Here is a 17,636-nt window from a genome sequence, read left to right on the forward strand (position 1 = left end):
CTTCAATTTTAATGATTGTTTTACAAAAAAACAAGGTGATCCGCCAACTTATATCAAGTGATCCGCCTAATATTTTGATTATTTGAATCAAACTCCTTCAATTTTAACGATTGTTTTACAAAAAAACAAGGTGATCCGCCAACTTATATCAAGTGATCCGCCTAATATTTTGATTATTTGAATCAAACTCCTTCAATTTTAACGATTGTTTTACAAAAAGACAAGGTGATCCGCCAAATTATATCAAGAGATCCGCCAAACTTTATGAAGTGATACGCCTAATATTTTGATTGCTTAAGTCTAACTCTGTAAGCTTTAATGATAGTTCTACCAAAAAACAAAGTGATCCGCCAATTTATATTAAGTGATTCGCCTAATATTTTGATTGTTTAAATGAAATTCTGTAAAGTTTAATGATTGTTCTACAAAAAAAAAACGTGATCCGCCGATTTATATCAGGTGATCCGCCTACTGTTGTCATCGGCCAGAGTGAATGTTTATTGCTTAAAAACAAAATCTTACTTGAAATTCTTTTATTCAACTGCTTATTAAACTGCTTATTCATCAAAATACTCTTCTTATCACAAAATTCTTTTTCTTTTTAAAAATCCTCTTTAAATCTCTTAAAAATTCTTTTCTCTTAAAATCCTCTTTAAATCTCTTCTTCTAACAAAAACTCCAACTTCCTAGATTCTTTCTTTTTTTTGAGCTTTTATAGTTTTTGCTTGTTTTCCAGTTGCGATATCTTTTCATTTATTTATATGGCAGGTTGATGAGTCTTCATGTTTACGTCTTTTCTCGGTTGTTGTTTTTTAACTTAATTCTTTTTGCTTTATCATTTATTGATGTGAAGAGTGGACGAGTCATCTTGTATGTGTCTTTTCTGATTGTTGTTTTTAACTTTTCTTATTATCGCTTTATCATTTACGAGTCTTCGCGTTTACATCTTTTCTCAGTTGTATTTAACTTTTCTTCTAACGCTTTATCACTTATTTATGTGAAGAGTTGGTGAAACTCTGTAAAGTTTAATGATTGTTCTACAAAAAAAAACGTGATCCGCCGATTTATATCAGGTAATCCGCCTACTGTTGTCATCGGCCAGAGTGAATGTTTATTGCTTAAAAACAAAATGTTACTTGACAGTGTAAAAAAAACTCAAAGCAAAGTTTGGAATGAAAAAGAGAGGGGACTACACAACATGAATTTTAATTAAATATATTATTAAAAGATTTTATTTAAAGTAGGTTTTATTTAGTAGTAAACTTACGTAAAACTTTTAAAAGAAAAACAAAAACCATTATCAAAATGCAAGATATATTTACCATGAGGAACTAAAACTGCAAGGTTGTGGTTACTGATGTAATGGATAACAACAAGATTTGTCCGACTTAGGTCACAGTACACAAACTTCTGGAAATCATTTGAAATTCCTGTTGGTATAACTGTGGCAAAATGGATCTTTGTGTAAAGTGGCAAAGCCCGAGGAATTTTACTGGAACCATTTTGCTTCCACCTATACCCATCTGCCCGCCAATCGTCTAAAAAATAATAATAATAATAATAATATATATTTACATATACACACACATATACATTGCATATACAATAAACAACCACAATATTTACATGCAACATCACTTGGTAACAAATAAGGAGAATTTAAACTTTTGTGTGAACTAAAAAGAGCATGATTTAACAACTCATCAATTGTATAGTTAGTAGGTTCCACAGTATAAAATAAAAATAGATATGGCAGGCAAAAAGGTGGAAATTGCTGGAATTATTGAAATTGCTTTATACATGGAGAACAACTTCACATCATATAAATTAAGTGACAGTAATCAGGACAACCAAAATTAATGAGTAAAAAGAGCAAAAATATAAGCAAACAAAGTTCAAAACATGCAGAGGTAATAATAAAAAATACAGCTGAGAACAAACCAAGTTTATACCAAGGTACAAATTCCTTATAAACAAAACAGAAAATTTATGGAACATATTCAGGGTGTTAGCTAGCCTAATCATTAGCCAAATGGCACCGAGTATACTGTAGAATTCCCAATGGGTTTAAAGTTTCCAAAATTCAACACCTCTTTTTTTTTTTTTAGTAGTAGTAGTGGTAGTGGTAGTGGTAGTGGTAGTAGTAGTAGTAGTAGTAGTAGTAGTATAGTAGTAGTAGTATAGTAGTAGTAGTAATCTTAGTTGGCCTCATTTTACGATTTGCCTAGCTCTGGCGCTACAAATTTTGCCTGCGTAACAATATTAAGTTACACAGAATGTTCTCATCTTACGAATCTGCCCTTATGTCACAAAATGTGCATAGCATGAGGGCAAAAACTGCACTCATGTTAAGCTACATAGTAACATCAGGGCATTTGTCATAAAACTTATTTATTTTAAGATAAACGATTAAGCAAGCAAATAGTCAATTTAAACATGGCAAAGTTTGATGTATTAGTGGAATGATTAAGATTGATACAGTAATAAATTTAGATTGATAATATAGTTAGAACGATAACATATTAATAAATAATATTTATGTTGAACATATATGTAATAATATCTAAAATAAATTGAATAATGATATTGACAATATATTAATTAAGATTGATAATAAAGTTAACTAATATCTTAATCTAACTTTATTATCAGCAATAAACATAAATTTATTGCTACCTAGGTAGTAATTAATCTGCGTTTATTGTTAAACCAACAATGTTATTGAACTTTTTGTTGACTAATCATACTAATTAATAATACCTTTGAGGTCCTCATTGATGTAAGTTCTATGTTTTTTTGGTACTATAACTAATAGAGATTTACAGAGATAAAGAATAGAATCAGGAGTAATAAAGTAGCAAGCATGGTAAAGAGATACAACCTTAGCAGATGGTTAAGATCAGAAGTAAGATTTGATCCTAGAAGTCAAAGGGTAGATGACTCATTCAGTACATTACTGTTCATAAATATAGGAAGATCTAGATTTTTGCGATAAGGATTCCCCAAAAAAAATTTAGTCTTATCTGCGTTAGAGATAATTCTCTATCAAAAAAAGAAAAAATATTATAATTTCATTTTGATTGCAAAATTATAAGTTTAATTTTATAAAAAAGTTTTGAAAAGTTATAACTTTGAAAATATGTCTCACCCATTTTAGGGCTAGAAGTTTGGGTTACATGAGGGCTTCGAACCGGGATTATAGATATATTTCTGTTTATCATAAAATATATTCCTGGCTAACACCCCAACATTGCCAACAAATGTAAACAGTTTCAAGAACAAATTAGACAAATATTTAGCATTAAAAAAATTAACTTAATGAGTTTTAATAGTAATAAAAATTTTTAATACTAATAAAAAGTATAAAAAATTTAAACAAAAATTACTTTTGGTCTTAAGTCTTCTAAGAAGTTTTTGTTTAAATTTTTTATTCTTTTTATTAATATATACCTATATTATCAAAAGTGAGTTGTCAAAGTGAGTTTCTAATTCACTCGCTGTTAACACATAGCTATGTGTTAACAGCGAGTGAATTAGATACTCACTTTATATACTACTACTAAATCATATTTTATATACTACTACTAAATTATATATACTACTAATAAACTATAATTATAATTATAATAATAATACACATTTTATATACTACTACTAAATTATAATATTTTTAATAATATAGCAGTTACTATATTGTTATAATTTATGATTGTTTTTAGGCAAGTACAATGAAAGCACATTGGTGCTCATATTTTAAAATCATAACACAGATACTTTTAAACAGCATGTATAAAAAAGGTCATTTAAAAACCTGCAGATTATTTTCTATAGCATGTCTTACACTGACATAATATAAAATAGACACAAGCATGTAAGTTTGTTATGGAGCCATTTTACAATAATAAATAAATCTTCAAATAAATTATAATAGGAAAGACAATTTTTAGCTTCAAAAAAATGTTGCATATTAAATGACATCTTGAAAATATTCAATATAATATTAAATGACATTTAGAAGTCCTTACATATTTATTAATAAGATATCTTGCTTTACTATAGCATAGCCTTAAGTAAAGGATAAACTATGCCTAAGTAATGTTAGATTTTACTTTAAACATATTAAAAGAAACAAAGCTATATACAGTCTTGTAGACTACATGTAGGCTACAGTCTACATTGTAGATTACAGGTATAACTTCTTTTTTATTACAGGTATACAGGTATAACTTTTTACAGGTATAACTTCTTCGTAATTGATTTTTACTAGTATAATCCAAAAACTATGCTATTTACTACATTATACTATTTTAGTATACAAATATATTTTAAAAATACAAATACTATACAAGTGCACTGAAATATTGCTGCCTAACCTTTTTCATGATTCACTTGTATGACATAAACTTCGCCTGCCTTAGGATTGTTGAGTGTAGTTGTTCTATCTTCATTATTGCTCTTGGCGATAAGATTTGCAATAACCTCTATTTTAAGGTGCTTTATGCTACCTATCAAAACAGGCACAGCCATTTACTAAAAAGTCATCATAAAAAAATTTAGCAACATGTTTGTTCAGGTTGAATTCGTTAGCAGAAATTTAACTATTAAAAGTGCCGTGTCACTTGAATGATCCGCTCCGCTGATCCGCCCCGCCCCGCCGTTTGTACCTACTCTTTGTAAATGCATTTATCAGCTTTCTTTTTTTTTTTTTTTTTTTTTATTTTTTTGTTCTTTAATCTTTATAAACTCGTAATATATAATACAATCTTTACAGTTTAAGTATAGTTAAAAATCACAAGATTACGTTATAACAAATATTATATGAAATAAAACTGTAAAGTGTTAGATTACTTCAAAGAACGCGGGAAACTTGCAGAAGACCGATGGTCTTGTCATCAAGAAACCGCTTTGCGTTATTAATATTTTGGATACTTCAATTTAAAATAAATTTATATTTAAAAAATCATGTCATCAGTTTCGACAGAATGAAAGTAAAAATGCAAAAAACAAAGAATGCAGACAAAACAAAAAAAAAAAAAAAGAAAAAAAAAAAAAAAAATTTTTTTTTTTTTTTTTTTTTTTTTTTTTTAATTTTTTAATTTTATTACAATACACATAAATACAAGTAGGTACACGATTTGCTAAATAGGTAATATAAAGTCGTTTTTTAATATATAGTGTTGATAAATAAAAATTTATTTATTTATTAGTGTTGATAAATAATATAATTTATTACTGTTGTTGTTGTTGTTTGTTTTTGAGTTATTTACAGTTTTTAGAGTTATTAGAGTTGATATTGGTTTCGGAACAAAGTTAGTTTTATATATAGTTTTGAATGTTTTAGGCTTAATAAAAGTTCATAAAGTTGTTAGTGTTTAAAATAAGATCTTTTAATAATGTTTTCAGAGTATTTAAGTTATTCGATTTTTCCAGTTGGGTATTTTTGGATACTAATTTGTTATATAGACAAGGACCACGGTACGAAATAGAAAAGCGCGAGAGAGTAGTTTTTCGGAAAGGTACTTTGAAGTTTCCCGTTCCTCTGGTATGGTATCTATTGTTGCTATTTTGAAAGAAATTCTTTGAAAAGTGAGAAGGAACAAGTCCAAGTTTATATTTGAGCATAAATAACAAATTTTGGAATATATTGATTTGATATACATTTAATGCTTTCAAATTTTTTAATAGTGGCTCAGCATGCGAGAGTCTATCCTTATTAAAAACTATTCTTGCAGCATGTTTTTGTTTTCGATATAGTGTGGTTAGTTTGGATCTATGTGTACTCGCCCATGCAACATTAGCGTATATGTAGTAGCTTTGTATGAACGAGAAGTATAAGAACTTTAAATTATCAGGAGACAGTATAGAACTTGCTTTGTAAAGGATACCAATGTTTTTTGATATTTTAGTATTTAAAATATCTATATGTGATTTCCAAGAGATGTTCTCATCAATAAGTATCCCTAGAAATTTAGTTGCTCGGGTTCTCTCTATTTCTTTATTATCTATATTTAACGAAGGTAAATCGGAAGGTATTTTTATAAAGTTAGGATGAAAAAGAATGTATTTGGTTTTTTCTGTGTTTAGCGATAATTTGTTAGATTTTAACCAACTGTTTATTTTTTCAAGTTCAGTATTTGTAGTTTCATAAAGTTCTGTAATAGATGAGGATGCATAAAATAAATTAGTGTCGTCTGCGAACATTATGACATCCAATTTACTCGAGGCTTTAGGAAGATCGTTTATGTATATTAAAAACAAAAGAGGTGCAAGAATGGAACCTTGGGGGACACCGTATTTTATTTTGAGTAATTTTGAAGCTTTTTTTTTATGAGCAATAACGCATTGTTTTCTGTCTAGTAAAAAATTTTTGAACCAGTTTAGTGCAACACCTTTTATCCCATATTTTTCCATTTTCCTAATTAAAATAGCGTGATCTACTGTGTCAAACGCCTTAGATAAATCAACAAAGACTCCAAGGACGTATTTTTTGTTTTCAAAGGAGTTATTTATATTATTAATAAGATCTAGAATTGCGTGTTCGGTTGAATGTTGCTTTTGGAAGCCAAACTGTTTTTCATTTAGGATTTTGTTATTTGTTAGATATTTATACAGTTTATTGTATATTACTCTCTCCAAAAGTTTTGAAAATACAGGTAGAACTGAGATTGGTCTGTAGTTATTTAGTGTAAATGAATCTCCGGTTTTTAATATTGGTATTACCTTAGCTATTTTTAATTTATTCGGTACAGATCCTGTAATAATTGAAGATTTAAATATTTCATATATTGGTTGTTTTATCACTGAAAACACATTTACAACTATATAGCTACAAATGTCGTCTATTCCAGGAGCCTTATACGTCTTAAGTGAGTTTTTTGCAATTTCTAGTTCTTCATGGTTTAGTCCAGAGAAAATATTTAAACAGAGATGTTGGTTTGTGATATAGGTTTCGAAGGAGATATCAGGGCATTGAATATTTGAAGCCATGTTAGGGCCTATGTTTGCAAAAAAGCTATTAAAGTTTTCAGCGATAGAATTTTTGTCGATATATTCAGTTTCATTAACGATAATTTTATCAGGTAAATCATTTGATTTTGTATGGTTTTTACCTATTATTTCTTTCAATATGTTCCAGGTTTTTTTAATATCACCTTTGCTTTTTTGTAGTTGTTTTGAATAATATATTTTTTTAGAATTCTTTCTAATTTTTTCAAACAGATTTTTGTATTCCTTGTATGTAGTTAAGTTAGTTTCATTTCTGTTTTTTAAAAACTTGATATATAATTTTTGTTTTGTTTTTGATGATTTTCTAATCCCGTTAGTTATCCATGGGCAGTTTAAATGTTTTAACTTTATTTCTTTCTCTTCAACAGGGAAATGTTTATTGTAGTGGTCTAGAAAAATATTAATAAACAAATTGTATGCGGAGTTTGTGTGTCCAAGGTTACATTCTTGATATACTCCATCCCAATTTACTATAGATAGCGAGTCTTTAAAATTTTTGATAGAGATTTGATTGATTTTTCTTTTATAAATTTTGGTTTTGGTATTGTTAAAGGTTTTTAGATCTTGAGATAATGAAAAATAAATAGGAAAATGATCTGATATATCGGTTTTGATAATTCCTGCTTTTAAAGAGGTTTCTAGAAATGTATTTGTTAATATATTGTCTATAGCAGAAACGGAGGTTGGGGTTACTCGGGTAGGTTTGTTGATGATTGGGAGGATACACAATTGAAACAGATTATCAAAAAAGAGTTTAGTATCAGCGTTTTCTTTGTAGTTTAAACTGTTAATATTTAAATCCCCTATAAAGAAAATATTTTTTCCCTTATCATTTATTTTGAGAAAGATTTCATTAAAAAAATTTGTAAATTTATTTATATCACCTTCCGGAGGTCTATAGCAAGTGGAAATTATAATACTTTTTGATTTATTACCCGTTATCTCAATAGTAAAGACTTCACTATCAGTATCAGAGATAGAGAGGTCTTGTCTTACTTTAAACACTTGATTATTTCGGATATACGTTGCGATCCCTCCTCCCCTTTTATTTGTTTTTCTTTCAAAAGATATTAGTTTATAATTTGGAATTTGAAAATTTGTGTTCGTTTGAAGTAATTCATCAGAACACCACGTTTCGGTTATGCAAATCATACTAAATGAGTAATTGCAATCTATTAGAAAGTGTTTTAGTTTATCAAAATTTTTATTTATACTTCTTATATTTATGTGTATTGCAGTAAAATTATTTTTTAAAGTTTCGAGTTCAATTTTAAAAGTTTCAGTTTCAAAATATTTCGAATCAAAATTATTTCTGTGAAAAATTTGCGCATCAGAGTCGTAAAAATCGTTTAGTAAAATATTATTAGCAGTTTCGAAGGCATTGAAACGCAGCGTTTCAAAATCTATTGTTTTGTTTATGTTTGCGTCAGTCATAGCGTAAAGTGCGATAAATCAAAACGTGCTAGCATAATAAAAAATGTACAGAACTATTTCACATATCTCGATTAAGTACTTTTTTAAAATTAAAGTTATTTACGAAAATCTCTGACGAATATTTTATCATATTTGATTATAGCAAATTTACCTTCCTTTCGGAATCTTTTAACATCTTCCCATAGCTTTTTTCTTATTTCCATCGTTTCGTTCGCGTAGTCTTCATTAATGAATATTCCGGTTCCTTTGAGTTTTTTTGATAGCGTTAAGATTTTATTTTTATTTTGGAAGTCTAGTAGTTTAATTATTATAGTTCTTGGAGAGTTATCTTCATTTATTTTTCCAATGCGGTGAGCTCTTTCAATTATTACGTCTTCAGAGATTTCCAGTTTATTTCTAAATAGATCTTTAACTTTCTTTGTACAGTCATTCCAAGATTCCATGGGCAGCTCAGATAAGCCATCAATCCTTAGGTTATTACGGCGTGAACGATTTTCAAGGTCAATATTTTTTTTTTTTAAATTGTTAATTTCGCTAGCCATCAGACTGTTTGTTTCCGATAATTTTTTTAAGAAATTTTCTTCCTGAAAGTTGATGCTTTCCTTTATATCGTTGATGTCTTTTTCAATTATTTTAACATTCGATTTGCTTTTATTAAATTCGTTTTCAAGTTTGTCAAGCCGATCTGTTAATATTTTTAGATTTGCACTTATGATATCGCTAAATATCTTTTCCTGTTTTTTTAAAAGGTTGATAGTTTCACTAAGAATACCTTTTTTTTGTTCTTCCAGTTTGTTGGTTATTAGTTTTTCAATATTTTTCATTGTAACTTCCATATTGAAAATTTTTTCAAAAACTTTCTAATAACGTTTCTATATTTTAGCATCACACGAGGTACTGTTCTCGTTCATTTTTTCATTGCTGTTATCATTATTTATTCATTTTTTCCATAACCCTTTAATCCAATTCCATAAACCTGAATAATTCAGTAAAACGACGATTTTAAAATAAGATAGCTATTTAAAAAAGGAAAAAAAAAAAATTAGTTTTTAAATATGAGAAAAGGGAAGTAGGGGAAAACCACCCTCCTCCTGCTTTTTTGTTATGAGGTAGTTCCCCGATAAAAGCGAAATCTAATGCGTAACACAGGGTAAGAATGAAATAAATGAAATGAAATAGTTTTGACGATGTTTTTTATTTTACTCTTAATTATTGAATTAACTTTTTGCAATTTCTTTCTGAATAGATTTATGTCAAATGTTAATTAAATTTTTTTTTTTTTATTTATAAATTGTTAAGTTTTCGAATGCGTAATGATATATATATATATATATATATATATATATATATATATATATATATATATATATATATATATATATATATATATATATATATATATATATATATTAGTAAAATCAAAAAGTTCGTATAATTCGTGTTTTAATATTCTTGCCAATAAAATTTTTTATAGATATTCTTAACATTAACTTATGTACATATATACTTAAAAAAATAGATATTTTTAAATTTAGATCATTTAAGTAATTAAAGCTATAATGCCAATTGACAAAGTTGGTATTAGATTGTTAATTGAGACTTGTCGTCGTAATCAGAAGTCTCCATCTGATGCTCACAAATTCATAACTACTGCCTGGGGTGAGGATGCAACTTCCATTCAAACAGTGTACAAGTACTATCAAAAGTATTCTACATCAAACATAAGTGATTATAGTCAGTTTTCAGATGAATTGAGGTCAGGTAGACCCAGTACCTCAACAACTATAGACAACATTGAGATCATTCAACAACTGCTTGATGAAGACAAATTTTTAACAATAGAGCAAATTTGTGATGTCGTAAACATTTCTTTTGGTTCAGTTTATTCAATAATCACCGAAAAATTGATGAAAAGATTAGTTTGTTCACAATGGATTCCATATGGCCTCACCCAAGCAAATCAACAAAATTGGGTTGAATTTGCGCATAAATTTCTGACCATCCTACGAGATGAATTGAATGTTGAACGACGTCTAATTGTTGTGGATGAGAAGTGGATTTACCACAGATCGATCGGGTGCAAACGCAGTAATTGCACTTGGATTTCAATTGGTGAAGAAGCTCCGAAACGTATCAGGAGATCATAATTTGATGCAAAAAGTATGGCAATTTTCCCTGTCTCATTCGATGGCAAGGCCTATGTTGAGGTACTTCCAAATGGACAATTGGTCAATTCAGAAGTGTACATGCTTTTCCTATTAAATATGCATTCTAATTTTGTCAACAAAGGCATGAAAAGAGTAACATGGAACACAATGCTCCTTCAGCACGATAATGCCAGGCCACATGTGTCTGCTGCAGTCAGAGACTTGCTTGCTAAGAAAAAAGTCACCCGTGTCATTCAACCTCCATATAGCCCCGACTTTAACTTGTTGGACAGATATGCTTTCTCTTCATTTGAATTTAATCGCAAGGATTTGGATTTTCAGACAAAGGAAGAGGTTCAAGAAGCCATGGAGACAAACTTAAGGACACATTTACATGATCATATGCAACGGCAACTGGAAAAACTGAAAACAGATTTAAATGAGATTATTTTGAAGCACAGTGCCTACTTATGATCCACTCTTAATTTAATTGTTCTATGCTTATTCTTTGTTATAAAAAAAATTGATTAAATGAACTTTTTGATTGACCCTAGTATATATATATATATATATATATATATATATATATATATATATATATATATATATTGAAAAACACTTGATAAGTATAACGATAAGACTTTTTACGCTGGTCAAGAATCTTTTTTTTTTTAATTAAATTTGCTATTTAGGGAAAAAAATTGATTTAAAAATGGAAACGGAGAATTGTGGGGTTGAATAATATACGCTAGTTGCTCACTTGTTATATATGGCTTTTATTAACTAATTAATTCTCAAGTGACTCTATAAAGCTTTTGAGTAAATTTTAAATCGATCATTATTAAATCTATTATGATATTAAATATACCTCGAAAAAACTTGCTCTCAAAGAAAAAAGAAAAACTATACACCGAAGAGTAAGTTGAGTTTGTAGAAGCCAAAGTAAAAAGCGGTGAATATTCACTTCAAAAAACTGCTTAATCATCATACCAGTGGCAACTCTTCACAGGCGGGTACACGGCATAGGTGAAACAATTTGGATTGGTTCAAATACAAGATTGTCGCAACAATTTGAATTGATTCTGGTAAATATACTCATCAAATTACCTGATTGGGGCTTTGGTATAACTTACAATGACGTCATCACACTAGTTATCGACTATTTGCAACATCAAGCTCAATCTCATTTGTTTCCTAATGGTATATCAGGGAGAGATTGGTGTAAGTTTTTCATAAACCGTTGGAGTCATAAGTTCTTCATCAGAGCCATTGGCAATATTTCATCACTCAGAGTTGCTTCTTGCACACAAGAAATAGTTGCAAAGCACACTCCAAAGAAAATTCAACGAAGCAGGCATTAACGAAAACATTTCATGTAATTTGTGGAACTTTGATGAAATTGGCTTCTCTGTGTCTCAATGAAAAAATCCATTGTACAATTGGAAACTGTATCAATGCTGCTGGTAATTGTCTTGTTCCATACATTGTTTTTAAATCAAAAAAATTCTGTTATTACGCCATCTCTCCATCCGGAGGGATAACCATTTTATGAAACGGCTCACTGGCGTGTTTGTTCCCGCCATTTAAAAAAATTTCAGGTAATTAGTTTAATCTTTACTTTAATCAATTAACTATAAAATTAAATAAATCTTATTATAGTTATCCAACTATAGCCGTAGATGGACATGTGACGCATATTACCAAACAGGTAGTACTTATTTACATCCAAAACAATATCTTGTTAATTTTTAATGTTAATTTTTACCAACTCATTCTTTAAACATTCTGCAGCCACTAGATAATGGCGTTTAACCGACATGGTAAATGCCATGCTAAAAGTATTTGGCATAATAATAATAAAAAAGAATAATAATACTTCAACAGAAGTATTATTATTCTTTTATTATTATTATTATTATTATTATTATTATTTTTATTATTATTATTTTTATTATTATTATTATTATTATTATTATTATTATTATTATTATTATTATTATTATTATTATTATTATTATTATTATTATTGTTATTATTATTATTATTATTATTATTATTATTATTATTATTGTTATTATTATTATTATTATTATTATTATTATTATTATTATTATTATTATTATTATTATTATTATTATTATTATTATTATTATTATTATTATTACTATTATTATTATTATTATTATTATTATTATTATTATTATTATTATTATTATTATTATTATTATTATTATTATTATTATTATTATTATTATTATTATTATTATTATTATTATTATTTATAATAATGCTAATCTTTTTAAAATAATGCTAATCTTCTCAGCATGGAATTTAAATGGAGTGGTTGCGATTTCCTAACGTAAGAATAAAGAAACCGGGGTATTACACGCTTAGTTTTTAGAACTTTTAGAAATAATAGATATTAGCTTTAATATTTTTAATTTAATCGATTGAAACTCAATTTCAGCAGCATTTTAAAGTATCCTAAAAGACGTGGTGATCCGATTATTTGTTTAAGACTGAAAGACTGAAAGATAAACAACGCATCAACGCATAAATTCTATATTTCAACGCATTCAAAGTTCGTAGAAAAATAGAATTTATACTTTGAGACGTTACTATTTTAGGAAAGTGAAATCATGTCGCGTTCTTTAAGAGTTTTAGAGCTTTACAAGCTTATTTGAAGTTGTAAAGATCCCCTTTGATAGAATCTGCAAATAAATTGACATTTAATCTATATTTGACCCTTTCATTTGGTTATCCGCTAGAATGAAATTAAGATATTAGCAAGAATTAACATAAGTATATTAAACATCATTGTTGGACTTCAATTTAGCATATTCAATTTCATCTTCATTTCAAATAAACAAATCAAATGTATTAAATAGAATTAAAAAGCAAATGAAAATACAATTTAAAATAACATAAGTGCTATTTCAACTCGTATTTATTCAAACAACTATAGACCAAGCTAAATCGAAATAGTCTAAATTGATTAATAACTTTAATGGGTTAGATCGACTTTACATTGCAGACTTTACATAGACACTTTATATTGCAAATGGACTTTGGTTTGAAATATTCGATATATTAATAAATGTATTATAATTATTATATAGTACAATTACACAACAAACCACCCAAAAGTGTACTCAGAAACATAATTTAGTTCAATTGCCCAGTTTTACGGACGATAATGTTTAAGGCAAGTTTCCATGAAAAACTTGTTTTTATTATTTTATTTTATTATTTTAAGAGATAAAAATGTATTTGAAATTTAGAATTTAGATAATTTTAAATAAAAACTTACATTTTGCTTTAATTTTTCCTTCTTCCTTACGGCACAAAACATAAATTAAAAGTGAAATAAGTTTCTCGAACTATATTTCTAAAGCACTGCGTAACAGTAAAATTTCTTTCTGTGCAATAGATGTCACAGACTTTATCGAACGCGGGATTGTTAATAAGAATCAACAGAACAAGAAAATAGATTCTTAAAAAGATTAAATTAGTTTTCTATTGCTTGGATTTAATGCAAAGAAACTACTTTCCTGTTACCTGCTATTGATGAAAATAAAAAGGAAAACTTGAATAAGATAAATCTGTATTCTGGTTTTTTAGTTTATGTGAACGAAGCCAACTTTTTGGTAAACAAAGATACTGTTCGTTACCTATGTCGTTTGTTATCAACAGTGGAAGTAACTTAAATTTATGAAACCAATAAAAAAAGAGTTGTAAATTTTCTGACTTCTCTCTTATTCTCAATAATCTTTTTGCAAATTTTTAACAATTTTTAACTTTGAACAAAAGATATTAATAGCTTTTAAAATGATTAACAGATTTAAGTGAGTCGTAGCTTTAAAACAAATATTATAATGAACTGAATTGGCTGAGATAAAATAATAAGATTTTATTAAAGTCTTTGGATTGGATAAGCAGTTTCATAAATTTGATAATGGATCGTCCAAATTTTGGACGGCACTTTTACTTATTTTAATGTAAAAAAAGTTACTTTTAAACAAAAATTACCTTATATAATTTAGATTAAATTATGAAATATATTTACATTTTAAAGTAATTCATTTTTTAAAAAATAACATTGTATTACATATAAATTTACTTACATAAAATTAATTTTTAAAATGCGTAACTTATTAAAAACTTATTTAAAATTCGTTATTTTTATTATTATTATTTTTTTTTTTCAACACACTTGTCCAAAAATGAGAATAATTACTCCGAAAAGCACCGGAAAAACCCATTGGTGGGAACAATATACACACCTTCCTGATATGAAAAATCCAAAAATTGAAATCTTTTATGACCGTCCGAGAAAAAAAATCAATTTGAAGTTTTCGACATTGTCCAAAAAGTTTGCAAAACGGTACAATATGTATCTTTGGAATAAAAATCATAAAATTAAGTCAGAAATTGTATTAAAAACATTTTGTTATTATTACAAAGCCCTAGTGAGTAATATTTAATTCTAAACAAGTTTTTGTAATTCCAGGAAAAAACAGTTTTTGTCAAGTCGTCAGGTTAGAATTATTTTGTTCTATCTCCAATTTTAAACGTTGGGAGAAAATTAATTGTTAATTTCACTAAGTAATGATTACTTTTAAAATAAATTTTTTTTTTGAATTTTTTTTTCTAAATAGTTTCTTTAAATATAAATTATTTAAAGAATAAGTTATTATTTCTTAAAAAAGTAATAGTAAAATTTTAAATAATTTTTACTTATAGAGAAAAATCAAAAACTTTCTTTCAACGTTTAAAATGGGAGATAGAACAAAATAATTCTAACCTGACGAAGTGTTAAATTCTGCATGACAACTTTTTTTTAACTTCAAAGCAAAAATGCCAAATTCTGTTAAAAAAACATGATGACTGTAGGAAAACAGTTTGTTTCCTATGTTTGAACAAATGTACTCGAGAATTGACAAATTTTGATTGAACAAATCAAGAAATCAGTTTCATTCACACTTGACTTTTCTGACTCACAAGTTCCAAGTGGAATATGCAATACCTGCAGGGTTCTTTTAGGAAAAAAGTGCAAAGGTGAAAATGTGGCTTCAATCCCATGCCAGCTCTCATCTATGTACTTGGTGTGATGCGGATCACCGTAACTTGTCACAATGTGGAAAACTCCGCACTTTGGCTCAATAAGAAAGTGCTTTGCTTCATTTCAAGATTCAGGTCTGAACCACAAGAAGGCCAAGCAGTTTCAAAATGTTGTTCATAATCCACTCTTGTGCATGACTCTACTTTTGTTCTTGACAAGATCCCACCCATGGAACTTCATCTTTTACTTGGTGTGGTAAACCATTTGTTTAAAACACTGAAAGAAACCTGGGATAAAGCTGATAAATGGCCAAAAGCACTTCACATCAAGCTTCAGCCATTTCAAGGAGGCCAGTTTGCTGGCAATGAGTGCCAAAAACTTTTGAAACATGTTGATCTTATTCAAAGACTTGCTGAAGAAGACTCAGCATTCCAAGTTTTTCCATGGATTGATACACTCAGAAAGTTTGATGCAGTTGTGTCCTCTTGTTTTGAAAATCAGTTGCAGAGTAACTATGCTGAAAAAATCACACAGTTCAAAAATTCCTTCCTTTCTTTGCCAAAGGCAAGTGTAATCCTTAAAGTCCACGCCATCTTCTTTCATGTCAAGGAATTCATTGATCACAGGAAGGAATCTCTTGGCAAGTACAGTGAGCAGGCCACAGAGGCATTGCATCACAACTTCAGGACACATTGGGAAAGATACAAGATGCCAATAGACCATCCAGAATATTTGCGAAACCTACAAAATTGTCTTAATTTCAACAGCAAGAACTTGTGAAAGCATTGGCTCCTCTTGAAAACCTGTTGAAATTTTTCAAGAAAATCATTATTTTGAATTTAAAATTCTGATTATCATTATTTTGAATTTAAAATTAAAGGAATGTACTGTTTGTTTTTTGAATTTAATATTTGGAAAGTGCTGTGAAGAAATTTTTGATTGCATAAGAAAAAATAACGTTGTATTTATTGAGAATAAAAATTTCAGAAAAGCAAAAATTGTTTTATTATGATTCTCAAAGCAGTCAACATACAATTTCTGACTTATTTTTATGATTTTTATTCCAAAGATACATATTGTACCATTTTGCAAACTTTTTTGACTATGCCGAAAACTTCAAATTGAATTTTTTTTCTCGGACGGTCATAAGAGATTTCAATTTTTGGATTTTTCATATCAGGAATGTGTGTATATTGTTCCCACCAAAGGGTTTTTCCGGTGCTTTTCGGAGTAATTATTCTCATTTTTGGACAAGTGTGTCAAGTAATAGTAGTTAACATTAAAGAATTATTTACTTTTTGTAAATTACTCTTAAAAGTAAGCACTTTAAAAAGTAACTTAGATTAATACTTAAACAAATAGTTTGCATCAAAATTTAAGTTACTTTTTACTAGAGAAGAGACTTACGATTTCGATTAACCGAAATAGCGTCAGTTTAATCGCGAACGAGGAAAATAATGATCTTCCGAAAATCGATTAAATTAGTTGTATTTTCGTAATAAGCGTAATTATTTGATTCGAAACTTACGTTCAAACGGAATTAATTGAAAATTCAATCGTAATAATTTGTATCTTTACGTCAGTTACGAAACTTTCGTTAATAATTTGCGTTAAAATTCGTAAATTACGATATGGGTTTTTTTTATAAATAGTGTTATTTATATCACTTTATTTGTTTACAAAATAGTGCTCCACATACCAAATCAGTTTTCATTTTAAAGAGTTTTTGAAGTCTAATTTTTACTGGTTTTTTATTAGTATTGTTAAGTTTACTGAATTTATTAAGATATTGATAATGAAATTTATCTCTTGTTATTTGTGATAGGAAGAAATTTACGTCAAAATTATTTTGTTGTAACTTTGTATATGAAGGGACATCCCGATCCTATATTTATGCGTGGTTTTGGTGTTTGGGTGTTTTATGGGTGTCAGTCGCTTTTCGATACGCCACACTGGCAAAAATATTGCAGAATACCTCGATAAACTAA

The 17,636-nt window shown here is 28.0% G+C and overlaps 3 protein-coding genes across 3 annotated transcripts; all 3 read right to left on the reverse strand.

Annotated features, from left to right (window-relative positions):
- Positions 1 to 589: 589 nt before the first annotated feature.
- LOC149885210 (uncharacterized) lies at positions 590 to 4,651 on the reverse strand. Its single transcript, XM_090095226.1, has 3 exons — positions 4,374 to 4,651; positions 1,323 to 1,538; positions 590 to 1,117 (listed from the first exon to the last, which is right to left on the reverse strand). The coding sequence occupies exons 1-3, from the start codon at positions 4,525 to 4,527 to the stop codon at positions 1,092 to 1,094; spliced, it is 396 nt and encodes a 131-aa protein (XP_089951352.1). The 5' UTR covers positions 4,528 to 4,651; the 3' UTR covers positions 590 to 1,091.
- A 542-nt stretch (positions 4,652 to 5,193) lies between these two features.
- On the reverse strand, positions 5,194 to 8,712 carry LOC149885211 (uncharacterized). Its single transcript, XM_090095180.1, has 2 exons — positions 8,591 to 8,712; positions 5,194 to 8,467 (listed from the first exon to the last, which is right to left on the reverse strand). Exon 2 carries the CDS (start codon positions 8,437 to 8,439, stop codon positions 5,344 to 5,346), a length of 3,096 nt encoding a protein of 1,031 aa, XP_089951306.1. The 5' UTR covers positions 8,440 to 8,467; positions 8,591 to 8,712; the 3' UTR covers positions 5,194 to 5,343.
- LOC149885212 (uncharacterized) lies at positions 8,399 to 9,335 on the reverse strand. The gene has a single exon (XM_090095214.1). The coding sequence runs from the start codon at positions 9,273 to 9,275 to the stop codon at positions 8,535 to 8,537; it is 741 nt and encodes a 246-aa protein (XP_089951340.1). The 5' UTR covers positions 9,276 to 9,335; the 3' UTR covers positions 8,399 to 8,534.
- Between the last annotated feature and the right edge of the window lie 8,301 nt (positions 9,336 to 17,636).

This window comes from Hydra viridissima, unplaced genomic scaffold (genome assembly GCF_058129835.1).
Source record: "Hydra viridissima isolate aposymbiotic clone 2 unplaced genomic scaffold, HvirCarnegie_v1 scaffold_8, whole genome shotgun sequence".
Classification (NCBI taxonomy): Eukaryota; Metazoa; Cnidaria; class Hydrozoa; order Anthoathecata; family Hydridae; genus Hydra; species Hydra viridissima.